Genomic DNA, 15,677 nt, shown 5'->3' with positions numbered 1-15,677 from the left:
CACGCTGTCGCGGCATGCTACCAGTGTTAAAGACTGCGATGGAGCTCCGTATGCCACGGCAAACTGGCTGACACTGACGGCGGCGGTGCACAAATGCTGCGCAGCTAGCGCCATTCGACGGCCAACACCGCGGTTCCTGGTGTGTCCGCTGTGCCGTGCGCGTGATCATTGCTTGTACAGCCCTCTCGCAGTGTCCGGAGCAAGTATGGTGGGTCTGACACACCGGTGTCAATGTGTTCTTTTTTCCATTTCCAGGAGTGTATACAGGTCAGCCTCTACATGACACCACATATTAGTTGACGGAGGGATATAACCACTGAATGAAAATGCATGCCCGTGCATTGAAGTGCTAAAGAAACTGATATAGGAATGTGTATTCTTCAAATGCATAGATATGTTAACAGGCAGAATACGGCGCTGTGGTCGGCAACACTTGTGTATGACAACAAGTGTTTGGCACAGTTGTTAGATCGGTTACTGCTGCTACAATGGCAGATTATCAAGATTTAAGTAAATTTGAACGTGTTGTTTACTTGTCGCATGAGCGACGGGACACAGCATCTCCAAAGTAACGATGAAGTTGGGATTTTACCATTCAACCACTTTACGAGTGTACCGCGAATATCAAGAATCCGGTAAAACATCAAATCTGCAACATCGGTGCGGCCGGAAAAAGATCCCGCAAGAGTGGGACCAACAACTACTGAAGAGAACGGTTCAACATGATGGAAATGCAACCCTTCTGCAAATTGCTGCAGATTTCGATGCTGGACCATCAACAAGTGTCAGCGTGCAAACCACACAGCGAAACATCATCAATATGGGCTTTCGGAGCCGAAGGGTCCACGCATGTACCCTTGATGACTGCACGACACAAAGCTTTACGCCTCGCCTGGGCCTGTCGACACCGACATTGTTAACCAAATCTGGGATGCCTTGCAACGTGCTGTTCAGAAGAGATCCCCACCCCCTTGTACTCTTACGGATTTGTAGACAGCCCTGCAGGATTCACGGTGTCAGTTCCCCCGAGCACTACTCCAGACATTAGTCGAGTGCATGCCACGTCTGTTGCGGCACTTCTGCATGCTCGCTGGGCCTTACATGATATTAGGCAGGTGTACCAGTTTCTTTGCCTCTTCAGCATAGAAGATGCTATTTATTTCCCCTTTATGTCCGTTCAGGTCAAGAAACGTTCAACAAGACGACAAAAAATGCAAAGTCAAAGGAACAATAATGTTTCTATCTCCGATCTTGGCACCAAATTTGGGATCGCGTAATGCATATCACCGCTGGTCGAGCGTAAAGCATATCAGAATGCGATAATCATAAGAGAAGAGCAAACACCGTTCAAAGATGTGAAGTGCATCCTGCAAATCCAACAGCCAATTCGATCATCTACTGAAACGACTAACTCTGCAAAGTTAACATACAGTGCTCAACCTGAACTATATCGTGGAAAACTATTGCTGCCCGTATCTGACCAAATAACTGTTGATACTCGTGTGTGCATGCGCGCCAATTGCGTGCAACAGTTAACACTGTTCGGGAGCCATCTTTGTTTGCGTGGTCCGAGAGGTTGCGGAAGGCCTGCCGTTCTTGGAGGCGGAAGGCAGAGAGTGTCCTTATTAAAATTGTAACTTCTAATTTTGGGAAAGCTCTCAGTCATTCACCAATGACAGTAATGATTCTGAGTGCCATCCAATCTCCAGTCAAGTTTTGCCGAGATTGCGTCCGCCACCCCAGTGAAATTTCAAGATTTTGACAGAGCGAGAGCGGGAATTTAGGTTTTATTTGTAAACGGAGTGAAGGGCAGAAACTACCAGTCTTTCTAGCTATGTTCCTAAGTAGCTGTTGAGGCACTGAGTCTCCATGCACTTGTGATATTTTTGTCACATAAAAATGTGTTTTTTTTTGTCTCCTCTAAACACTACAAAATTTTGCATTCGTACTTGTTTTGTATACTATATAGTACGGGTGTCGACAATACATTCTCATCTTGTAACAGACTTAGATGGAAACATGCCAAACTGTCAAAAAACTGACAATCGAAAGACATCAGCAACTACCTTGAGCGGCACTGTAAATCACGGAAGATCTACAACTGGATATCCACAGAAGTTTTTCAATCTGATTGCTCGAATTAGACTAGAGTCAACGTAGGCAGTACATAAACATGTAGACGGGTCCCAGTATTAAACTTACCTACAATTCTGTGAACTCCTGAAGTAAATATCTCGTAGAACAAGTTGAAACGATAGAGAGAGTGCAGTGCGTCCACGAGGCCGAACATTTGTGATGCCTCCGGCTGCCGCTCTTCGCATACCGCACTGAAGCTGCTGCGAAAGGAGGGGGGCTCTTGGTGGTAGGTGAGAAGGTCGTCATTCAGTAGAGGACGCCTGTAACATACAAGTGATGAGGTTCAAATTTTAAACAAATTAAGTCGACGTGCCATATCGTGGACACTGTATGCTTTAATGTGAAAATACCCAGAATGAATTTACACTCAACAGTGGAGTGTTCCCTGATTTGAAACTTCTTGGTAGGCAAAAATTATGTGCAAAACTGGGACTCGAACCCACAACCCTTGCATTTTTTTTTAGCTAAAAGTCTTTTATAGTGATGAAAAAAAAGAGCAAAGTTATACAATTAGTAATGCAGAGCTTTACCTCCACTAACAGAAGCTTCAAAATATTAAGTTCATTCACAAATTTAAAAAGTTGACAGTACCAGTGTATATTTTGTATCAACAAGAAAATTGTGTGTGTGTGTGTGAGGGAGAGGGAGAGGGGGAGAGAGAGAGAGAGAGAGAGAGAGAGAGAGAGAGAGAGAGAGAGACTTGCAGAACTTTGCTGACCTGCTGAAAGGGCAATCAGCAGCAGCTCACCTGCCATGCTGCAACCGCACACACATCAGCAGAACGAGGCCCCAGCAGCACTGCAGCCGCTAGCAGTGTGGCTAACACGGGGGCACTCCCAAGTGTCAGTGAGCAGTCTACATGAAACTTGGGGGCAGGAGGGAGGGGAGGGGGTGGGGGGAGGGGGGTGGAAGTGTGTAGAGTAGTCACGATAACGCAATACATATCTTTTGTTTGTGCCCAATTTCACATCTAAAGAGTAGTACACACACCAGGAAGTAATTTGAGATATTACGCTGGGAGGAAATATCTTCGAAACTACAGCATATTAAGAATGTTTCCCTTCTAGAAGTTGATATGTAATTAATATTCTTAAAATCTGCGTAATCGAATTTTGTAATAATTTCAACTTTCGCAAAATACTTCAACACCATTACACGCAATTTGGGTGCACAGATCCTGAGAAATCAGTACCCAGAATGACCACCTCTGGCCATAATAACGGCCTTGATACGCCTGGGCTTTGAGTCAAACAGAGCTTGGATGGCGTGTACAGGTACAGCTGACCATGCAGCTTCAACACGATACCACAGTTCATCGAGAGGAGTGACTGGCATATTGTGACGAGCCAGTTGCTTGGCCACCATTGACCAGACGTTTTCAATTGGTGAGAGATGTGGAAAATGTGCTTGCCAGGGCAGCAGTTGAACATTTTCTGTATCCAGAAAGGCCCGTACAGGACCTGCAACATGCAAACGTCCATTATCCTGCTGAAATGTAGGGTTTCGCAGGGATCAAATGTAGGGTAGAGCCACGAGTCGTAACACATATGAAATGTAACATCCACTGTTCAAAGTACCGTCAATGCGAACAAGGGGTGACCGAGATGTGTAACCGATGGCACCCCATACCATTATGCCGGATGATACGCCAGTATGGAGTGACAAATACATGTTTCCAATGTGTGTTAACCACGATGTTGCCAAGCACAGATGTGACCATCGTGATGCTGTAAACAGAACCTCAATTCATCCGAAAGAATGACGTTTTGCCATTCTTGCACCCAGGTTCGTCAATGAGTACACCATTGCAGGTGCTCCTGTCTGTGATGCAGCGTCAAGGGTAACCGCAGCCATGGTCTCCGAGCTTATAGTCCTTGCTGCTGCAAACATTGTCAAACTGTTCATGCAGATGGTTGTTGTCTAGCAAACGTCCCCATCTGTTGACTCAGGGATCGAGACGTGGCTGCACGATCCGTTACAGCCGTGCAGATAAGATGCCTGTCATTTCGACTGCTAGTGATACGAGGCCATTGGGATCCAGCACAGCGTTCTGTATTACCCTCCTGAACCCACCGATTCCATATTCTGCTAACAGTCATTGGATCTCGACCAACGCGAGCAGCAATGTTGCGATAACATAAACCGAAATGGCGATAGGCTACAATCCGACCTTTATCAGAGTCAGAAACATGATGGTATGCATTTCTCCTCCTTGAATGAGGCATCACAACAATGTTTCACCAGGCAACACCGGTCAACTGCTGTTTGTGTATGAGAAATCGGTTGGAAACTTTCCTCGTGTCAGCACGTTGTAGGTGTCGCCATCAGTGCCAACCTTGTGTGACTGGTCTGAAAAGCTAATCATTTGCATATCACAGCATCTTCTTCCTGTTGGTTAAATTTCGCATCTGCAGCCCGTCGTCTACATGGTGTAGCAATTTTAATGTCCAGTAGTGTATTTTGAAAAATGAAAATTTTTGCTACAGCATAAATTAAATCAAGCTACATACATTCAGGTGTAATAAAGCTGGTCTCTAAATTACCATTTTTGGAAAATAGACTGTACACAGTGTGCTGTCAGAGTATTTTCAACAAATCTAGTTAAAATATCTGAACATTTATCATGTTGTTGTTGTGGTCTTCAGTCCAGAGACTGGTTTGATGCAGCTCTCCGTGCTACTCTATCCTGTGCAAGCTTCTTCATCTCCCAGTAACTACTGCAACCTACATCCTTCTGAATCTGCTTAGTGTATTCATCTCTTGGTCTCCATCTACGATTTTTACCATCCACACTGCCCTCCAATACTGAATTGGTGATTCCTTGATGCCTCAGAGCATGCCCTACCAACCGATCTCTTCTTCTAGTCAAGTTGTGCTACAAATTTCTGTTCTCCCCAATTCTATTCAATACCTCCTCATTAATTATGTGGTCTACCCATCTAATCTTCAGCATTCTTCTGTAGCACCACATTTCAAAAGCTTCTATTCTCTTCTTGTCCAAACTATTTATCGTCCACGTTTCACTTCCATACATGGCTACACTGCATACAAATACTTTCAGAAATGGCTTCCTGACACTTAAATCTATACTCGATGTTAGCAAATTTCTTTTCTCCAGAAACATTCATCATTAGTCTGGTTATTTATTTTACTTACATTTGTTTTTTCTTTTCAATTGTTATTTTACATTCTCTTTTTTGTATTTTAGTTTTTTAGTCTACCATTTCATATACATGTATTTTGTTAACTGAACATAGTAGTCACTACTATGCAAAAAATCTGCAAATAAATGCTTAAATTATAACCTTTTCTTACACCATGCACATAAAAAGAACAAAATTTCTTCACATGATATATACATCTGTGAACACAGTATGAGAAAAAAATTCAACAGGATTTCAAATTGTTACAGACGACCCTCTGAATATTCCAATTTGTATGAAGCATATCTCTTACATTGGTAAGCCTTGGTGAAGATGATTGATTATTTACTACTAAGTGCAGCTTCATTATATTGTTTCTCAAGTGGAGAAACAATATACTTACATTTACTTACATTTGTTTTTTCTTTTCAATTGTTATTTTACATTCTCTTTTTTGTATTTTAGTTTTTTAGTCTACCATTTCATATACATGTATTTTGTTAACTGAACATAGTAGTCACTACTATGCAAAAAATCTGCAAATAAATGCTTAAATAATAACCTTTTCTTACACCATGCACATAAAAAGAACAAAATTTCTTTACATGATATATACATCTGTGAACACAGTATGAGAAAAAAATTCAACAGGATTTCAAATTGTTACAGACGACCCTCTGAACATTCCAATTTGTATGAAGCATATCTCTTACATTGGTAAGCCTTGGTGAAGATGATTGATTGTTTACTACTAAGTGCAGCTTCATTATATTGTTTCTCAAGTGGAGATTGAGATTATAATCATTCAACACAACTAGATACAAAAATCTTCTCACTAAAGTATTCGTTTTCCAAAATACATTAACGGTGGTGGGGTACTTTGCAAAATTTCAGATTATTACAAAAGTAGATTATACAGTTTCCACGTATCATTGTTTCAGAGGTATTCCCCCCCAAATCTAATAAGCTACATTAGCTGTTAGGGTATGTTTTACCACATAAAACTGAAACGGGGCACACAAAAAAATTGTGTGTTACTTTATTTTGCTCCCTCTACACACCCGCCAAGTTTCATATAGATGGTTTACTGACGCTTGGAAATGTTGCCTTGTGAGAGTCAGCAGGTCTGCGACCAGACAGAGCCCAGCGCATATGAGCATTACATATCTCAGTTGCCTCCTAGTGGTAACCGTGCTCATCTTGTATAATTTATTTATAAATTTCGACAAGAAGTGTTTTGTATTAATGTCAAATGCTTTGTATGTTTCGCTTATTAATGACATATTAATTATATTATGTCTTTTAGACACTTCTTTACTGTTTTTTAATAATGCACAATATCAGTGTTTTCTCTTTCCCATCCCTCCTTTCTCCATTCCCTACCTGTAATTTATGGTGCACAGCTCCACATTTTGCATACTGGGTTCGACAGAATGCTAGATGCCACAGAATGCCTTCGAAAGCATACTTTTCTACTGTTATCGTCGTTATGCAAATTTGGCTATGTTCTTCTGTTTGATGAATTATTATTTTTCATTACTTGTGGTTAGCCGGGTACTATTACATTTGAACTAATGGCAATCTATACAGTCAGAAAAATTGCAACACCCTCAGGGACAAGGTCATGTTATTGGCAAGCGAGGTGACACGTACGTCTTCTTATTGGCAAGTTAGATGACACGTACGTCGTCATTGTAGGAGTACATGAAAACAAATTAAGACCAAATTAAACACACATGTCACAGTAAAAGGCACCCAAACAGTGTCATCATCATACTGCTTACACTCCTACCCGTTTGGTATGTACTTACACACACACTCACAAAGGTGCCGAATGGCATCTTGCGCTAAATTGTTCCAATTATCTTGGACCTTTTTGTTCAAATTCGTTAACAGTTCTGGCTAGCCATGGAGAACGAGCAAGTTCCCTCCTCAACAGGCCACATACACAGGGTGTATACACGGACAAGGGAAAAAAATTCCCAGATTTTTCCTGGGTTTCCGGGTCAAAAATACACTTTCTCCCAGGTAATAATACACTTTTTTCGTGTTAAGTGACAGTATACTTTTCCTTGGAACTGTAAAACTTATCAAACCATTGAATCATGGTTTTATACACCAGGGTAGAATTTCTCGTCACTTTACAAAACGTAATTTAGGGGGGAAAAAAACACATTTTGAAAAGATCTGCGATGTGCAGCAACGTGTACGCTGCATATTTTTGTATTAAGAAAGTACAAATTTGAATTCCATCGAACACCGCGTGTTACTTTCCGAAGCATTGAAATCGATATTGCCAGCCACTCATAGCTCATGTCACGCGATCTCGCCAGGTGATGACAGCGGATATTCAGAGCATAAGATCCGTGATGTAGTCAGCGAATAGCAACAACACTGTTTAGTAGCATGAACACACAAACAGGAAGAAGTTAATGGTTTCATCATACATTCTCGCAAATAGTTCACCTTTTGTAAAAGGAAAAGGAAACTTACTTTGAAAGTAACGCTTTTTAATCCACCATTCGTAATATTTTCCCATGACCTGTTAGAAACGGGTTCATTTCAGCAGTTGGTACAGAATGCCAGATAACAGGCATCACCGCATTTGCGCACCTGCGAGGATGCGGAAGCCCGTATGTTCATACGAGTAAAACATTAAAAGATCTTACATTATGTCATAAAAGAAACAAGACATAAGAGGATACTTCAGGAGCATCGAAATTTCGTGAATCATACTAAAATGCATAATTCAGCTTAAAGTGCACATTCGTACGTCTGGATTCGGATGAATATTTTCTTGGAGCACCTGTACTGTATTATTCTCAAGTCTGGTTCTTTATTATGGCATAATGCGAGACAAGCTATAAGATGAAAATGTGCACTGGAAATGCAGCAAACAGTTGAAACTAGGCCAACAGTGAGGAATTAAACATTTCATTTCAAATAAATGGACTGCCTCAGCGCAAAACACTAATAAAACCTCAATTTCTATAGCAAACCGATAAAAACAGCTTCATAGTTCTGCAAGGCTATTTATACTTGACTGTCAGAGAGGTGAAAATAAAATAAAATCTGAAACTAGTAACTTATTTAATCCTTGCATAATTATGTAAATGTATTTTAATTCATTTGATAGCTCCCGCCCACAGAAAACCGTTTTGTTCTCATTTCACGTGAGAGCAATAAACAAAGAGTGGAAACAGAAAAATCAATAAACGTAAACACGTGTCATGTGGAGACTACCCACCTCCCCATTACAACTCAAGATCACTGTGTATCAGTCCAGGATCTACGATATTTCCGAACCGGAACAATTGTAGTCAGTAGCGCCTCCCTCCCGCCAGCGTTTGACGTAGGACGCCAACAATTAAATTGACTTTTCAAAAAATGTTCATCTTGTAACACATCTGTTTCTAAAGAGTCTAATACATAAAACATGTGTCTTTGAGTAAATGTAAGACATGTTATTTAGTCTTAAATGTGCCAAAGTGCAGTGCCACACCTCTTCACATAGCACCTTTCTATCGCACGTCACTGTATTTCGCTCTGTCGAATTCAAACGTGTGTATTTTGTAATGGGTGCCATCAAACTATATTCAAAACAGTGGAAATTAAAATGTTCTGTGGTGCCTTTCCTGCTCCCAGTCGACCCGTTTTCATCCCACCCCTCTTAAAAGGAAAAACTTGCAATTGATACTGGATGGGATTATTTGTAACCGGAAAAACAAGAACTTTTCAGAAAATTTGCACTCTTTATTGCCTATTAGCTAGTAACTTGCTGTTTTGTGTGAGTCAAAATTAGATATAAGGTACATAAAACCAATAAAGATAAAGAGACAAGCAAGGCCGTGCACATTTCTTCAATCCTTAAGCATAGCATTTTTTTCTCTATGTCTTGCTGCAGCTTTACATGGCATGCTTTCCTTTCTGTGAAATAATCTATTACCTCATCAAAGTTTATCAAACGTTTTGCTACATGAAGAAAACGAAATGTCATTGAGAGAGCCAGTCCTGACAAAACTCTACCATCTGGTGAGCAAGATGTATGATACAGGCGAAATACCCTCAGACTTCAAGAAGAATATAATAATTCCAATCGCAAAGAAAGCAGGTGTTGACACATGTGAAAATTACCAAACCATCAGTTTAATAAGTCACAGCTGCAAAATAATAATGCGAATTATTTACAGATGAGTGGAAAAACTGGTAGAAGCCGACCTCGGGAAAATGAGTGTGGATTCCGTAGAAATGTTGGAAAATGTGAGGCAATACTGACCCTACGACTTATCTTAGAAGAAAGATTAAGGAAAGGCAAACCTACGTTTCTAGCATTTGTAGACTTAGAAAAAGCATTTGACAATGTTCACTGGAATACTCTCTTTCAAATTCTGAAGGTGGGAGGGGTAAAATACAGGGAGCGAATGGCTATTTACAATTTGTACAGAAAACAGGTGGCAGTTATAAGAGTCGAGGGGCACAAAAGGGAAGCAGTGGTTGGGAAGGGAGTGAGACAGGGTTGTAGCCAATCCCCGATGCTATTCAATCTGTATATTGAGCAAGCAATAAAGGAAACAAAAGAAAAGTTCGGAGTAGGTATTAAAATCCATGGAGAAGAAATAAAAACTTTGAGGTTCGCCGATTACATTGTAATTCTGTCAGAGACAGCAAAGGACTTGGAAGAGCAGCTGAACGGAATGGACAGTGTCTTGAAAGGAGGATATAAGGTGAACATCAACAAAAACAAAATGAGAATAATGGAATGCTGTTGAATTAATTTGGGTAATGCTGAGGGAATTAGCTTAGGAAATGAGACACTTAAAGTAGTGAAGGAGTTTTGCTATTTGAGGAGTAAAATAACTGATGATGGTCAAAGTAGAGAGGATAGAAAATGTAGACTGGCAATGACAAGGAAAGTGTTTCTGAAGAAGAGACACATGTTAACATCGAGTATAGATTTAAGTGTCAGGAAGTCGTTTCTGAAAGTATTTGTATGGAGTGTAGCCATGTATGGAAGTGAAACATGGACGATAAATAGTATAGGCAAGAAAAGAATAGAAGCTTTCGAAATGTGGTGCTACAGAAGAATGCTGAAGATTAGAGGGGTAGATCACATAACTAATGAGGAGGTATTGAATAGGATTGGGGAGAAGAGACGTTTGTGGCACAACTTGACTAGAAGAAGGGACCGGCTGGTAGGACATGTTCTGAGACATCGAGGGATCACCAATTTAGTATTGGAGGGCAGCGTGGAGGGTAAAAATCGTAGAGGGAGACCAAGAGATGAATACACTAAGCAGATTCAGAAGGATGTAGGCTGCAGTAGGTACTGGGAGATGAAGAAGCTTGCACATGATAGAGTAGCATGGAGAGCTGCATCAAACCAGCCTCAGGACTGAAGACCACAACAACAACAACAACAACAACAACAACTCAAAACTTGTGGTTTCTCGAGCTGATTATGTGTATTGTGTCACTGTCTGCTCGATAAAACGAAATAGGCCTGTCTAACATTGCAGAAATTGCAATACACACTAAATAAACTAGACTGTTTTGGAACTAATGGTCATTTTTATGACGTGACAGGATATAATTCATGAAGTACCAATATCAAATGTCTATTAGGCCTACTACAAGCAAAAAGCTTTATGTTAGGAAACGGTTTCAAGGATGAGATTGAAAAGTAGTAGCACGAAATTTTTATATAAATTTGGAATTGTCATATTCTTCCATAATTTGTGTGATGTCCCCATTTCTTCTCCTTCCTCGTTCTAACAAACAATCTTGTCATCACTAATTCTGTAACTATTCCTGCCAGTGTCAAAACTTATTCTCCGGTTAACTTCACTAACCGTGCCACAATCGCCTGTTTAGTTATTCCGCGTTTATTCTCTGGTTAGGCATTATTACATGTTCGTACAACATGTTTTCCGAGCGACTCCCAGAACAGAAACTAAGTGTGGACTGTACAACTTGCCCTTACCAGTAAAGCACTCTAGACAAAACTTTTCTGTCAAAATTTAAATTTCTTGGGTACACCGAGAAGATAACACGTAATCTTTCTTACCTGTTAGTCATTTATTTCCACTCTGTTAGTCTGAATCTATGGCTTTTGCTGGTAATTATAACAACGCTGATCATTTGCACAGCCAGTCGGCTTTATTCTGCTCAGCTCGTATAGCCCCGTCCCCTCTCGTCTACAGGGAAGTTTATTTCTAGATGCAACGAGGTTCCCCTGGCAGACACCTTCACGCATTCAAAAATCAACTTATGATTCATTCAGAAATCAACAGAATGCGCCCAAAAAATGTTCAAAAACCAACAGGGATGGGTTCCAGAATCATACAAATAATCGACAGACCAACGTACGCTGGATGCTAGGCACTTTGTGAAACAAGGTTTTTCCCGTAAGAACATGAATTTGGCACTCCTCCCCCCTCCCCCTGAAACTGCCACCCAGGACTGATTATTGTCCCCCCCCCCCCCCATCCCCTCCCCTCCCGCCAAGATCCGGGCCTGTTGCAAGATGTGTGAATCTGACTGCCTGGGTGCGCCACTAAAATCTTTCTGGGTAGCGTCTCGCTGCTTGCTGCTACTGCTCATCCAGCTGACAGCCTCGCTTCTGTAGCCAGAAGTGGGAGAAGGTACTACACATACGCGACTCAAACACGCATGCGCATGAGTCCGCTCGCTACTGCTCATACATCTACATCTACATACATACTCCGCAATCCACCATACGGTGCATGGCAGAGGGTACCTCGTACCACAACTAGCATCTTCTCTCCCTGTTCCACTCCCAAACAGAACGAGGATAAAAATGACTGCCTATATGGCTCTGTACGAGCCCTAATCTCTCTTATCTTATCATTGTGGTCTTTCTGAGAAATGTAAGTTGGCAGCAGTAAAATTGTACTGTAGTCAGCCTCAAATGCTGGTTCTCTAAATTTCCTCAGTAGCAATTCACGAAAAGAACGCCTCCTTTCCTCTAGAGACTCCCACCCGAGTTCATGAAGTATTTTCATAACACTCGCGTGATGATCAAACCTACCAGTAACAAATCTAGCAGCCCACCTCTGAATTGCTTCTATGTCCTCCCTCAATCCGACCTGATAGGGATCCCAAACACTCGAGCAGTACTCAAGAATAAGTCGTATTAGTGTTTTATATATTCCCAAAATTCTACCAATGAACCGAAGACGACTATCCACCTTCCCCAAAACTGCCATTACATGCTTGTCCCACTTCATATCGCTCTGCAATGTTACGCCCAAATATTTAATCGACGTGACTGTGTCAAGCGCTACACTACTAATGGAGTATTCAAACATTACGAGATTCTTTTTCCTATTCATCTGCATTAATTTACATTCATCTTTATGTAGAGTTAGCTGCCATTCGTTACACCAATCACAAGCCCTGTCCAAGTCATCTTGTATCCTCCTACCGTCACTCAACGATGACACCTTCCCGTACACTACAGCATCATCAGCAAAGAGCCGCACATTGCTATCCACTCTATCCAAAAGATCATTTATGTAGATAGAAAACAACAGCGGACCTACCACACTTCCCTGGGGCACTCCAGACAATACCCTCACCTCCAATGAACAGTCACCATCGAGGACAATGTACTGGGTTCTATTACTTAATATGTCTTCGAGCCACTCACATACTTGGGAACCAATCCCACATGCTCGTACCTTAGTTAGGAGTCTGCAGTGGGGCACCGAGTCAAACACTCTCCAGAAGTCAATGAATATGGCATCCGTCTGATACCCTTCATCCACAGTTCGCAAGATATCACGTGAAAAAAGGGCAAGTTGCATTTCGCAGGAGCGATGCTTTCTAAAGCCGTGCTGATGCTTGGACAGCAACATCTCTGTCTCAAGGAAATTCATTATACCAGAATGAGATTTTCACTCTGCAGCGGAGTGTGCGCTGATATGAAACTTCCTGGCAGATTAAAACTGTATGCCCGACCGAGTTCCGAGTTCGAGTCTCGGTCGGGCACACAGTTTTAATCTGCCAGGAAGTCTCAAATTCATTATACTTGAACTGAGAATATGTTCAAGAATCCTGCAACAAACCAATGTTAAGGATATTGGTCTGTAATTTTGTGGATCCGTCCTTCTACCCTTCTTATATACAGGCATCACGTGCGCTTTTTTCCTGTCGCTCGGGACTGTACGTTGGGCAAGAGATTTGCGATAAACGCAAGCTAAGTAACGAGCCAGTGCAGTAGAGTACTCTCTGTAAAATACGAATCTAATGTAAACAGTTTATTTCCTTTGTTAGAATATTGGTTCTTACGAGTCAAAATTAGAAAAATCTAACTGAAAACAAAAACAATGAAAAATTCCGGGGTTTTCCCGGTTTTCTCTCGGATGAAAAAATTCCCAGGTTGTTCCCGAATCCCCCGGTTGTCCCGGGTCGTATACACCCTGCATACATGTCCAAATGTAGAGACATCTGGTGGTCTTGTTGGACAGTGGCTGCACACCAAAAACAGCATGTTAGTGGCAGCATCCGTATGTGGACGTGTGTCGTCTTGCCAAAAGGGCACATTCCCAATGGCCTCGGCGCATTAATAACACCGGTTCCCGTCAGATTACCGAAGGTAAGCACTGTCGGGCTCAGCTAGCACTCGGATGGATCTCCGTTCAGGTCTGCCGAGTGCTGTCAGCAAGCAGAGGGCACTCAGCTCTTGTGCGGCCAATCGAGGAGCTACTCGATTCAGAAGTAGTGGCACTAGTCTCAAAAACTGATAATGGCCAGGAGAGCAATGTGCTGACCACATGCCCCTCCATACCCACATCCGGTGATGCCTAAGGGCTGAGGATGACACAGCGGCCGATTGGTACTGTTGGACTTTCAGAAGCTGTTCGGGCAGTGGTTTTGGGGTTGTCTATATATATAAAAAACAAAGATGATGTAACTTGCCACACGAAAGTGTTGGCATGTTAATAGACACACAAACAAACACAAACACATACACAAAATTCAAGCTTTCGCAACCAACGGTTGCTTCATCAGGAAAGAGGGAAGGAGAGGGAAAGACGAAAGGATGTAGGTTTTCAGGGAGAGGGTAAGGAGCAGAAAGACTTACCTTAGGGGGAAAAAAGGACAGGTGTACACTCGCACACACAAACATAACGATCCGCACATATACAGACACAAGCAGACATTTGTAAAGGCAAACAGATCTCTGTCCAAACTCTTTGCCTTTACAACTGTGTCCATATATGTGTGGATGGATGTGTGTGTGTGTGTGTGTGTGTGTGTGTGTGTGTGTGTGTGTGAGTGCGCGCGCGCGAGTGTCCTGTCCTTTTTTCCCCCAAGGTAAGTCTTTCCACTCCCGGGGTTGGAATGACTCTTACCCTCTCCCTTAAAACCCACATCCTTCCATCTTTCCCTCCCCTTTCCTCTTTCCTGACGAAGCCACCATTGGTTGCAAAAGCTTGAATTTTGTGTATGTGTTTGTGTTTGTTTGTGCGTCTATCAACATGCCAATGCTTTCGTTTGGTAAGTTACATCATCTTTGTTTTTAGATATATTTTTCCCAAGTGGAATGTTTCCCCCTGTCAAGGAAATGGAAATGGCAGTAGTATTGCGCAACAGCATGTGCAACGTAGCAGACACTGGTTATTTTACATACAGGAACACCTAATGTGGCAGCGAGTTGTAACACATGCCGCCACCCCTGTTTCACAACCCCTCATTCCCCCCAGAATGAACACTGAGTTGAGACCCATTGCCGTGGGCGAATCCACACTGGAGTAGGCAGTGCACGAGGTCTACGCCGTAGGCGTTGTAATGGATCTGGGAGATGTTATTTTTTTTACCGTATTTGTCGATACTGAATTGAAAATGTTTTCTTATATTTTTGTCAGAATTTATTATAATTTGTCTTATTATATGTTAATTTACTTCTGTTTTTGAGAGTAAAAGCATATTGATTACTATTAGAAAATGTATCGAAGAATAGCAAAGAAACTGATTGTGTAAAATATCTTTGACGTTGGAGTAGTCTTTGACTATAGTCAGTCCGAGTCGGAAGCTAACTCTTGGTGTGTGTTGACGGAAGAACAATGTGAAGGTCACAGTCATAAATAATTTTGAATTATGTTAACTATTATTTTTGTATTATCTGAAAAGAAGAAACTACATTGGAAGAAACTGTATTTGAAACACCAAAATGAGAGAAACACGTTGAACCATGTCATTTTCTGCAGCCGACAACGATGCATTGTGGAATCATACTTAGACAACTGAAGCCAAGACTTATATTTGCTTGCAAACGTCTAATGGAAAAGGTACTGTTACGAAATATGGCAAATTTAAGTTTATAAAAAATAGTGACCATATTTTCAACTTGTGTAATAGCCGGGAAGGCAAGCC

The 15,677-nt window shown here is 41.6% G+C and overlaps 1 protein-coding gene across 1 annotated transcript in view; it reads right to left on the bottom strand.

The window, feature by feature from the left end:
• Positions 1–15,677, bottom strand: part of LOC124553362 — a 122,988-nt gene that overhangs the window by 17,430 nt on the left and 89,881 nt on the right. The window contains exon 6 of the mRNA XM_047127235.1: positions 2,203–2,396. Within this exon, the coding sequence (XP_046983191.1) occupies positions 2,203–2,396 (194 nt within the window). The remainder of the gene's footprint in view (positions 1–2,202; positions 2,397–15,677) is intronic.

The sequence above is a fragment of the Schistocerca americana genome, chromosome 11, assembly GCF_021461395.2.
Source record: "Schistocerca americana isolate TAMUIC-IGC-003095 chromosome 11, iqSchAmer2.1, whole genome shotgun sequence".
NCBI lineage: Eukaryota > Metazoa > Arthropoda > Insecta > Orthoptera > Acrididae > Schistocerca > Schistocerca americana.
Note: the sequence above shows the minus strand (reverse complement) of the source record. Positions and strands in the feature narration are given on the sequence as shown.